General features: G+C 44.7%; 1 protein-coding gene across 2 annotated transcripts in view; it reads left to right on the forward strand.

Annotated features, from left to right (window-relative positions):
• Window positions 1-241: 241 nt before the first annotated feature.
• Window positions 242-12,385, forward strand: part of LOC124281396 (speract receptor-like) — a 57,873-nt gene continuing 45,729 nt past the window's right edge. For both annotated transcript variants that reach the window (XM_046717428.1, XM_046717430.1), the window contains exons 1-5: window positions 242-316; window positions 2,861-2,969; window positions 7,037-7,210; window positions 7,697-7,801; window positions 8,613-8,684. In XM_046717428.1, coding sequence (XP_046573384.1) covers window positions 2,937-2,969; window positions 7,037-7,210; window positions 7,697-7,801; window positions 8,613-8,684 — 384 coding nt within the window. In that variant the 5' untranslated portion in view covers window positions 242-316; window positions 2,861-2,936. The remainder of the gene's footprint in view (window positions 317-2,860; window positions 2,970-7,036; window positions 7,211-7,696; window positions 7,802-8,612; window positions 8,685-12,385) is intronic.

Here is a 12,385-nt window from a genome sequence, read left to right on the forward strand (position 1 = left end):
ACTGTACCGAGGTCCTCCCATCCTTGATAAAGCCAAGGATGATCGCCACATGTTAGCGGCGTGGTATATTCCAGTTGAACTCTCGCCTTGTTTGTTTCATCAGATGGGTCAAAATCAGTAATCAGCTGGGTTTGTCATTGCAGGTGCCTATTTATAGTCATGTATTACATAGCCTTTCTGCATGCTAGTGTTTAACACAAATATTTGGACTTTTTTGAGTTTTTCTTTCTATCCTAGCTTACACACGGGAGATTCTGAGCGGAGTGGCCGGGGGCATCCTGCTGGTGGGGTCCTTGGTAGGCTACCTCATATACCGGTAAGTTACAGCCTCGTATACCAGTAGGTTACAGCCCCATATACGGTACCTTACAGCCTCGTATACCATTAGGTTACAGCCCCATATACGGTATGCTGCAGCCTCGTATACCAGTAGGTTACAGCCCCATATACGGTATGCTGCAGCCTCGTATACCAGTAGGTTACAGCCCCATATACGGTATGCTGCAGCCTCGTATACCAGTAGGTTACAGCCCCATATACGGTATGCTGCAGCCTCGTATACCAGTAGGTTACAGCCCCATATACGGTATGCTGCAGCCTCGTATAGGGGTAGGGTGTAGCCTCACACATGCGGTGGTTATCGCCTAACATACAATAAATATATAGCACCATGGCCCATAAAGAATAGCCCTCACACATGCATTTACAATTTCATCATAAAGGACAGCCTCATTTACAATTTCTCCACAAAAAACGGATCAGTCGGATATTTGAGAGCCACAATTCAAGACATCTATCGAGTCGGATCTGGCAGAGCAGGTTATAACGAATTGAATATGGACACCGAAGAACCGTGATCTGCGCTATTGTCCATTCTTATCACGACCATGGGCTATAGAATAACTTGTATGCGAGGCTATATTCATCGTATATCTCTGGCTCCAAAACACCTAATGCTTCTCAACTGAATAGAGCCCTGATGTCGTTCCCCTTCATGTACATTTTTTCTAATCTTTTAATGTGAAATGGTTATAGTGTTTTAAATATCGCCTTTCTCGTTTAATCGCATCATTACAGGCCTAAAGATCTTTTGTGGCATAGTATTGCAAGTTCTTCGCAATAATACAGTCCTAATTATCTCCAACTCATGTGGATCTAAGGCTGTTTCGATTATAAAGGTCTCTTAGTTTCGGCAGACTTGACGGCATGTGTGGAAATTGATTGTACCGTAACCCACCTCCTGCATGAACACTGAACACACGCTCTTCACCGTCAAGCAGTCATGTAGTGCAGCTTAAACTCTTATCAGAAACCCTATCAGGAGGATGTTATTCCCCGTGTAGCATGCTGAAGAAAATGAAAATGATGTAGAGGTGATCCCATGGGGCCTTCACTTTCTTCTGAAGACGGAGTCCATCAGTAGTGAGACCATTAGGGATGTAAGCGGGGCCATTGATGAGGTTAATGGGATTCATTGGCAGCACTTGTCTAAAATTCTCCGGAGTAAATAGTTCACCTTGTTCACTTATTGGACATGAAGGAGTACACGCAGGTTTACCTCAGTCACATGTTGTCTATGCCAAACCCCAAACACTTAGAAAGACAAACATGTGTCCTTATCTCATAACAAAACATTACCTGGGGCAACAAGCATGTCTACCATGTGTCTATGTTGTCATAACCAAACATTACCTGAGGCAACAAGCATGCCTATCATGTGTCTATGTTGTCATAACCAAACATTACCTGAGGCAACAAGCATGCCTATCATGTGTCTATGTTGTCATAACCAAACATTACCTGCGGCAACAAGCATGCCTATCATGTGTCTATGTTGTCATAACAAAACATTACCTGAGACGACAAGTATATCTATCATGTGTCCATATTGTCATAACAAAACATTACCTGAGGCAACAAGCATGTCTATCATGTGTCCATATTGTCATAACAAAACATTACCTGAGGCAACAAGCATGTCTATCATGTGTCCATCTTTTAATAACAAAATATTACCTGCGGCAACAAGCATGTCTATCATGTGTCCATATTGTCATAACAAAACATTACCTGAGGCAACAAGCATGCCTATTATGTGTCTATGTTGTCATAACAAAACATTACCTGAGACAACAAGTATATCTATCATGTGTCTATATTGTCAAACAAAACATTACCTGAGGCAACAAGCATGCCTACCATGTGTCTATGTTGTCATAACAAAACATTACCTGAGACAACAAGTATATCTATCATGTGTCCATATTGTCATAACAAAATATTACCTGCGGCAACAAGCATGTCTATCATGTGTCCATATTGTCATAACAAAACATTACCTGAGGCAACAAGCATGTCTATCATGTGTCTATGTTGTCATAACAAAACATTACCTGAGGCAACAAGTATGTCTATCATGTGTCCATATTGTCATAACAAAACATTGCCTGAGGCAACAAGCATGTCTATCATGTGTCTATGTTGTCATAACGAAACACTACCCGAGGCAATTAGCCAGTCAATCGTGTGTCTATGTTGCCATACCAGAATATAAACACGCGTCTGTAATTATATCTACAAACTACCTACTTGCTTTCTGTTAAGCAAATTTAAAGATATGCCCCTCTCTCATTGAAGCAACGGTATTGCGTAGCAATTAGGCTTTTTACAGGTTAATAGTGTAATGAAGTGATACTTTAATTAAAGTGTAACTTTAGACAGCTTATTAAAGTTGGTCTCTTGATGCTTCGTGGCATCATAGAAAACTTCAACACCCTCTTTGTTTCTAAATTCAGTATCATTTGATATTTGTATATTATTGAGATGACAATGCATTTGACAACTATCCCTGTGTCTACAGTAACTGGTCCTATGAACAAGAACTTGCCAGTCTGCTGTGGAAGATTGACTTCAAGGATCTACAGTTTAGCGACAACATGTACCCGTCTCATGGAGGCCAGCGGGGCAAGGTAGGTGGTCTGTACAGTACAGTGGGGCAAGGTAGGTGGTCTCTACAGTACTGCGGACAGGGTAGGTGGTCTGTACAGTACTGCGGGGAAAAGTAGGTGGTCTGTACAGTACTGCGGGGCAAGGTAGGTGGTCTGTACAGTACTGCGGGGCAAGGTAGGTGGTCTGTACAGTACTGCGGGGCAAGGTAGGTGGTCTGTACAGTACTGCGGGGCAAGGTAGGTGGTCTGTACAGTACTGCGGGGCAAAGTAGGTGTAGGTGGTCTGTACAGTACTGCGGGGCAGGGTAGGTGGTCTGTACAGTACTGCGGGGCAGGGTAGGTGGTCTGTACAGTACTGCGGGGTAAAGTAGGTGGTCTGTACAGTACTGCGGGGCACAGTTGGCGGTCTGTACAGTACTGCGGGGCAGGGTAAGTGGTCTGTACAGTACTGCGGGGCAGGGTGGGTGGTCTGTACAGGGGGGTAAGGGTGGTCTGTACAGTACTGCGGGCAAAAGTAGGTGGTCTCTGTACAGTACTACGGGGCAAGGTAGGTGGTCTGTACAGTACTGCGGGGCAAGGTTGGTGGTCTGTACAGTACTGCGGGGCAGGGTAGGTGGTCTGTACAGTACTGCGGGGCAAGGTAGGTGGTCTGTACAGTACTGCGGGGCAGGGTAGGTGGTCTGTACAGTACTGCGGGGCAGGGTAGGTGGTCTGTACAGTACTGCGGGGCAGGGTAGGTGGTCTGTACAGTACTGCGGGGCAAGGTAGGTGGTCTGTACAGTACTGCGGGGCAGGGTTGGTGGTCTGTACAGTACACACAGTGCGGGTATAGCAAGGTAGGTGGTCTGTACAGTACAGTACTGAGGGGCAGGGTAGATGGTCTGTACAGTACTGCGGGCAGGGTAGATGGGCTGCTGTACAGTACTGCGGGGCAAGGTAGGTGGTCTGTACAGTACTGCGGGGCAGGGTTGGTGGTCTCTGTACAATACTGCGGGGCAAGGGCAAGGTAGGTGGTCTGTGGTCTGTACAGTACTGAGGGTACTGCAGGGTAGATGGTCTGTACAGTGCAGGGCAAGGTAGGTGGTCTGCAGGACAGGGCAGGGTAGGTGGTCTGTACAGTACTGCGGGACAGGGTAGGTGGTCTGTATAGTACTGCAGGGCAGGGCTTGTGGTCTGTACAGTACTGCGGGGCAAGGTAGGTGGTCTGTATAGTACTGTTGGGCAGGGCTTGTGGTCTGTACAGTACTGCGGGGCAGGGTAGGTGGTCTGTATAGTACTGTTCTGCTGGGCAGGGCTTGTGGTCTGTACAGTACTGCGGGGCAGGGTAGGTGGTCTGTACAGTACTGCGGGGCAAAGTAGCAATCTCCTACCCAGAGTTCCATGCGGTCAGCCAGCATAGTACCTCTGCCACAGGCCAGAAAGATGTGACGATTGGTCACATCTTGCACCGTCCATTCAATATAATGTACATATTTCTTAACTCTTTTATTTTTGACGAGCCTAAACATCTAATTAAACAGCTTTGATAGAATGGTTTAGTTTCACTGAGAAAATATCCTAAAACATGTAACACTATTTCGATTTGCGTAGCGATCCTTTGTTTACATAGGTTGTACGGCTCCACGGGCTGTAATCGAAGCCGACAGAGAGCAAACGATGCAACCAGTTTGATGTCTAAATATGTACTTCATAAATGTTACTGTCGCAGTTGTGGAAGAATATATATGTAACAATGTAAAACATTGTAAAGAGCGCGCCGAAAAGCTTTCGTAAGGCTAGTCTCTTCTAATTATGAATATGCGCGTTTGTTTACAAACAAGAGAAAAGTCCGATCACGTGATATGCAAATTAGCCTGTGGCAGTGATGTTATGCTAAGTCATCACTGCGCCGGAGTGTGGCAAGGTAGGTGCCGGGCAGATATCGTCATTTTTCATTGTGAAAACATATCACGTGAGGGTTTTGTTGTTCTTGTCCTGGGCATTTTAACTTCGTTTTAACCAGTGGATAAAACTCTTACATTTTCTACTGAGACACATACTTCTCCCTCAGCGATGACACATACCTCTCTCTAAGCACTGACACATACTTCTCTCTAAGCACTGACACATACTACTCCCTCCACAATGACACATACTTCTCCCTATGTAACGACACATACTTCTCCCTATGTAACGACACATACTTCTCCCTATGTAACGACACATACTTCTCCCTGAGACACATTCTCCCATGTAACGACACATACTTCTCCTATCTAACGACACATACTTCTCCCTATGTAACGACACATACTTCTCCATATGTAACGACACATACTTCTCCCTATGTAATGACACATACTTCTCCATATGTAATGACACATACTTCTCCCTATGTAACGACACATACTTCTCCCTATGTAACGACACATACTTCTCCTTATGTAATGACACATACTTCTCCCTATGTAATGACACATACTTATCCATATGTAATGACACATACTTCTCCATATGTAATGACACATACTTCTCCTTCAGCAATGACACATACTTCTCCCTATGTAATGACACATACTTCTCTTTAAGCAATGACACATACTTCTCCCTATCCAATGACACATACTTCTCCCTATGTAACGACACATACTTCTCCCTATGTAATGAACACATACTTCTCCCTATGTAATGACACATACTTCTCTTTCAGCAATGACACATACTTCTCCCTGAGCAATGACACATACTTCTCCCTGAGCAATGACACATACTTCTCCCTATGTAACGACACATACTTCTCCCTATGTAACGACACATACTTCTCCCTATGTAACGACACATACTTCTCCCTATGTAACGACACATACTTCTCTATGTAACGACACATACTTCTCCCTATGTAACGACACATACTTCTCCTATGTAACGACACATACTTCTCCCTATGTAACGACACATACTTCTCCCTATGTAACGACACATACTTCTCCATATGTAATTACACATACTTCTCCCTATGTAACGACACATACTTCTCCATATGTATCGACACATACTTCTCCTTATGTAATGACACATACTTCTCCCTGAGCAATGACACATACTTCTCCCTATGTAACGACACATACTTCTCCCTATGAAACTACACATACTTCTCCCTATGTAACGACACATACTTCTCCATATGTAATGACACATACTTCTCCCTATGTAACGACACATACTTCTCCCTATGTAATGACACATACTTCTCCCTCAGCAATGACACATACTTCTCCCTATGTAACGACACATACTTCTCCATATGTAATGACACATACTTCTCCCTATGTTATGACACATACTTCTCCCTATGTAATGACACATACTTCTCATTCAGCAATGACACATACTTCTCTCTGAGCAATGACACATACTTCTCCCTATGTAACGACACATACTTCTCCCTATGTAACGACACATACTTCTCCCTATGTTACGACACATACTTCTCCCTATGTAATGACACATACTTCTCCCTATGTAATGACACATACTTCTCCCTATGTAATGACACATACTTCTCCTTCAGCAATGACACATACTTCTCCCTATCCAATGACACATACTTCTCCCTATGTAATGACACATACTTCTCTTTCAGCAATGACACATACTTCTCCCTCAGCAATGACACATACTTCTCCCTCAGCAATGACACATACTTCTCTCTTAGTAAAGCGGATACATACGTCTCTCTCAGCAATGAGACGTACTTCTCCCTCGTCAATGACACATACTTCTCCCTCGTCAATGACACATACTTCTCCCTATGTAATGACACATACTTCTTCCTCCACAATGACACATACTTCTCCCTATGTAATGACAGATACTTCTCCCTCAGCAATTACACATACTTCTCTCTCAGCAATTACACATACTTCTCCCTATGTAATGACACATACTTCTCCCTCAGCAATAACACATACCTCTTCCTCCACAATGACACATACTTCTTCGTCCACAATGACACATACTTCTTCTTCTGCAATGACATATGCCTCTCCCTCTGCAATGACACATACTTCTCCCTTCTCTCTGTGTAGACCTGTACGTCTCTGTTTCAGTGCAACCCCTTATGTAAGAGCGGCAGTCAGATATCGCTGACGTCCCAGGCCGACTTCGACACCCGGCAGCTGTTTACACACGTGGGCACATATCGAGGCACCATCGTCGCCATCAGGAAGATCAACAAAAAACACGTGGAGTTAACAAGGAATATACGGAAGGAATTAAAGATTGTGAGTAAAATGACGTGTGGGACAAGAGTGCTAGAGGAAAGAGCGAAGTGATGTGTTTGAACATTCACTTTAAACTATCTCTGCCAGTCCCAGTGACAGGTTGATGTGGTGACCATGACCGTGTATGGAGCACCCTCCTCCCTCAGTGTTGCTGTAGTGGCCGCGGCCACTGACGTCGAGACACACTATCGCACAATAGGTCATGTGTCGCCATTGTGCCCCTCAAGCCAAGATACATATTTAACACACAGACATCATTTGGCAGCCTACATATGCCAACTTATCACTGCCCTCTAGAGTGTGCTAGCAACAGATCTGTATGCAGATTCATCTGCGAAATCCTGACACTCATGATTATGACGTTATGATGGCTGGAAAGAAACTGGCCACTGGAAGACCCACCTCAAACCATACTAGTTGTCAGTTGACTGACCAGGACAAGAACACTGAAGACGTTTTCATGTGATGTTTTGATCTCGTTTATAGATTCGGGAGCTGCGACACGACAACCTGAACCCCTTCATCGGGGCCTGCATCGACTCCCCCCACATCCTCGTCATCACGGCGTATTGCGCCAGGGGGAGTTTACAAGTGAGTCCCACATGCCAGAAGTGTCTCTCACCCTCAGTTTGTGTTCTCCCAGCCTGTTGTAGTCCAAGGTTTTCATGTTATCAGATACATTGATTCACATTTCCTTCAATATTGAACCGGTACGAACATCGCCATCGGGTGAATGCTGAAAAACCCTGCTCATATCAGCTGAAACTCATCCTGAGAGCAAGCAGTTGCTGCTGCGTACATTGTTTGTTTTTTATTTCGCAAAACTCCACGTTATACAGTTATATTTAACAGAAATGTGTTTCAGTAGTTTTTGTAACGCCAATAGGGCTACTACCAAGTTCAACCTTTACTGCTAGTGCGCTGACCACCCGGTAGGTGAGAGAACACCTGGTGTCTTGCAATCTCTTCTCAGGAGTCTCTCTCACGAATCTGATTATTCTTCATGACAGATAGGAAACACTCATTATGGGAAAAGCAAAGGAGCTAGCTTGTCAAGAGCCGATATGAAGATTAGAGGAAACTGAATGCTTGATAACTGGAAGATATGCGTACATGCACATTAAACCAAACAGTTGCTAACTTCATGAAGAATAGCGCGTGGACCTTTTTGAGGGCAGTAAAGAGTTGCCCCCCGTAGCGGTACCAGAGTCCGTTGACCTTCAGTGTGAATTTCGGATTCGACCTGAAAATAGCGATTTGTTCCATGTTAGTTTAGACAAGCGTCCCCTTCAACCCTCATAATCTCTGTTATACAGCTCATGGATTTTCTTCAAAACCTAACGATCTGCCGTCGATCGCACCCAACCAAATATCGTAATAAAGTTCACTGTTACTACTTCAGGACATCCTGGAGAATGACGATATGCAGCTGGACTCTATGTTTATCGCCTCCCTCGTATTTGATGTCGTCAGGGTGAGTATCCCCCGTCTGTGTTACCTGGGTATCCCCTCTATTATCCCCTCCATTATCCCCTCCATTATCCCCTCCATTATCGTCTGGGTGATAATCTCCTCACACCACGCCTTCAAAACTCCACACACCAGAACTCAACACTGCAGATTCCACACCGTCAAACTCCACACAAAACACCTCAACACACCTGCAGATTCCACACCTTCAAAACTCCAACACACAGACACCCTCAACACAGCAGATTCCACACCTTACCCCAAAACTCCCTCAAAACTCTGCAGCATTCCACACCTTCAAAACTCCACACCACACCCCAACACTGCAGATTCCACCCACTCGCCACACCTCAACACAGGCAGATTCCACACCTCACACACCACACCTCAACACACTGCAGATTCCACACCTTCAAACTCCACACACCACACCTCAACACTACAGATTCCACACCTTCAAACTCCACACACACACCTCAACACAGCAGATTCCACACCTTCAAAACTCCACACCACACCTCAACACAGCAGGATTCCACACCTTCAAACTCCACCACAAACACCTTCAAACTCCACACACCACACCTCAACACAGCAGATACCACACCTTCAAACTCACAACTCCACACACCACACCTCAACACAGCAGATTCCATCACCTTCAAACTCCACACCCACACCTCAACACAGCAGATTCCACACCGATCCACACCTTCACTCCACACTCAACACAGCAGATACCACACCGTCAAACTCCACACACCACATATTAACACAGCAGATTCCACACCTTGAAAACTCCACACAGAACACCTCCACACTACAGATTCCACACCGTCAAACTCCACACGCCACACCTCAACACAGCAGATTCCACACCGTCAAACTCCACACACCACATATTAACACAGAAGTCATATGACCAGGTCGTTGAGGGGATTCATCGTTCGGAAAGTGGCCTGACATCTGTGCACGGCTGAAGTCTCTATACATACACTGGCACGTCTGTTCCTTCCTCTGACATCTGAAGGGTCAGAATACTGATGACATCCCCATTCGTTGATGGCAAGGGTCGATCGGCTATCACAAGGCTGAGGCGCTGATGCATCCAGGGGAGAGTTGGTAAAACTCGGATGTCAGTTATCAATGTTGGCCTTGTCAAATGATCTTCTTGTGCTCCACGATGCCAGTCAACGCGACAGTGGCAATGTCAAGATAATGTAGACACTTAGATGTACAATGTAAACCATATTTGTGTAGCACGTGTAAGCGACCGCCCTGATACTGAGGAATTACATCATGATATAATAAGTGTGTTCCACAGACCAGTATATGGGCCAACTAATCATCTGTGAATTAGACACACAGTGTGTAATGTATACAGTATATAGACTTGCATTGTACACTGCAGTGTGTTTGGTATATCGACGGAAATACAGCTCATGTGCATACAAACATTGTCATATAGCTTGGTATGATCTACCTGCACGGCAGTGTTTTATATGTTGCAGGGTATGATCTACCTGCACGGCAGTGTTTTATATGTTGCAGGGTATGATCTACCTGCACGGCAGTGTTTTATATGTTGCAGGGTATGATCTACCTGCACGGCAGTGTTTTATATGTTGCAGGGTATGATCTACCTGCACGGCAGTGTTTTATATGTTGCAGGGTATGATCTACCTGCACGGCAGTGTTTTATATGTTGCAGGGTATGATCTACCTGCACGGTAGTGTTTTATGTATTGCAGGGTATGATCTACCTGCACGGCAGTGTTTTATATGTTGCAGGGTTACGATCTACCTGCACGGCAGTGTTTTATATATTGCAGGGTATGATCTACCTGCACGGCAGTGTTTTATATCTTGCAGGGTATGATCTACCTGCACGGCAGTGTTTTATATCTTGCAGGGTATGATCTACCTGCACGGCAGTGTTTTATATGTTGCAGGGTATGATCTACCTGCACGGCAGTGTTTTATATGTTTGCAGGGTATGATCTACCTGCACGGCAGTGTTTTATATCTTGCAGGGTATGATCTACCTGCACGGCAGTGTTTTATATCTTGCAGGGTATGATCTACCTGCACGGTTTTATATCTTGCAGGGTATGATCTACCTGCACGGCAGTGTTTTTATATTGCAGGGTATGATCTACCTGCACGGTGAGTGTTTTATATATTGCAGGGTATGATCTACCTGCACGGTAGTGTTTTATGTATTGCAGGGTATGATCTACCTGCACGGCAGTGTTTTATATGTTGCAGGGTATGATCTACCTGCACGGCAGTGTTTTATATCTTGCAGGGTATGATCTACCTGCACGGCAGTGTTTTATATATTGCAGGGTATGATCTACCTGCACGGCAGTGTTTTATATATTGCAGGGTATGATCTACCTGCACGGCAGTGTTTTAGTTGTTTGCACGGCAGTGTTTATATGTTGCAGGGTATGATCTACCTGCACGGCAGTGTTTTATGTATTGCAGGGTATGATCTACCTGCACGGCAGGTGTTTATATGTTGCCTGCACGGGGTATGATCTACCTGCCTGCGACAGAATTTTATGTATTGCAGGGTATGATCTACCTGCACGGCAGTGTTTTATATCTTGCAGGGTATGATCTACCTGCACGGCAGTGTTTTATATCTTGCAGGGTATGATCTACCTGCACGGCAGTGTTTTATATGTTGCAGGGTATGATCTACCTGCACGGTAGTGTTTTATATATTGCAGGGTATGATCTACCTGCACGGTAGTGTTTTATATATTGCAGGGTATGATCTACCTGCACGGCAGTGTTTTATATCTTGCAGGGTATGATCTACCTGCACGGCAGTGTTTTATATGTTGCAGGGTATGATCTACCTGCACGGCAGTGTTTTATATATTGCAGGGTAAGATCTACCTGCACGGCAGTGTTTTATATGTTGCAGGTTATGATCTACCTGCACGACAGAATTTTATATATTGCAGGGTATGATCTACCTGCACGGCAGTGTTTTATATGTTGCAGGGTATGATCTACCTGCACGACAGAATTTTATGTATTGCAGGGTATGATCTACCTGCACGGCAGTGTTTTATATCTTGCAGGGTATGATCTACCTGCACGGCAGTGTTTTATATGTTGCAGGGTATGATCTACCTGCACGGCAGTGTTTTATATGTTGCAGGGTATGATCTACCTGCACGGCGGTGTTTTATATGTTGCAGGGGTATGATCTACCTGCGACAAGTTTTTATATATTGCAGGGTATGATCTACCTGCACGGCAGTGTTTTATATCTTGCAGGTTATGATCTACCTGCACGGCAGTGTTTTATATCTTGCAGGGTATGATCTACCTGCACGGCAGTGTTTTATATGTTGCAGGGCAGTATGATCTACCTGCACGGCAGTGTTTTATGTATTGCAGGGTATGATCTACCTGCACGGCAGTGTTTTATATCTTGCAGGGTATGATCTACCTGCACGGCAGTGTTTTATATGTTGCAGGGTATGATCTACCTGCACGGCAGTGTTTTTATATGATCTTGCAGGGTATGATCTTGCAGGGTACCTGCACGACAGTGTTTTATGTATTGCAGGGTATGATCTACCTGCACGGTAGTGTTTTATATGTTGCAGGGTATGATCTACCTGCACGACAGAATTTTATGTATTGCAGGGTATGATCTACCTGCACGACAGAATTTTATGT

Source organism: Haliotis rubra, unplaced genomic scaffold (genome assembly GCF_003918875.1).
Source record: "Haliotis rubra isolate DU_JTF1 unplaced genomic scaffold, ASM391887v1 Scf284, whole genome shotgun sequence".
Classification (NCBI taxonomy): domain Eukaryota; kingdom Metazoa; phylum Mollusca; class Gastropoda; order Lepetellida; family Haliotidae; genus Haliotis; species Haliotis rubra.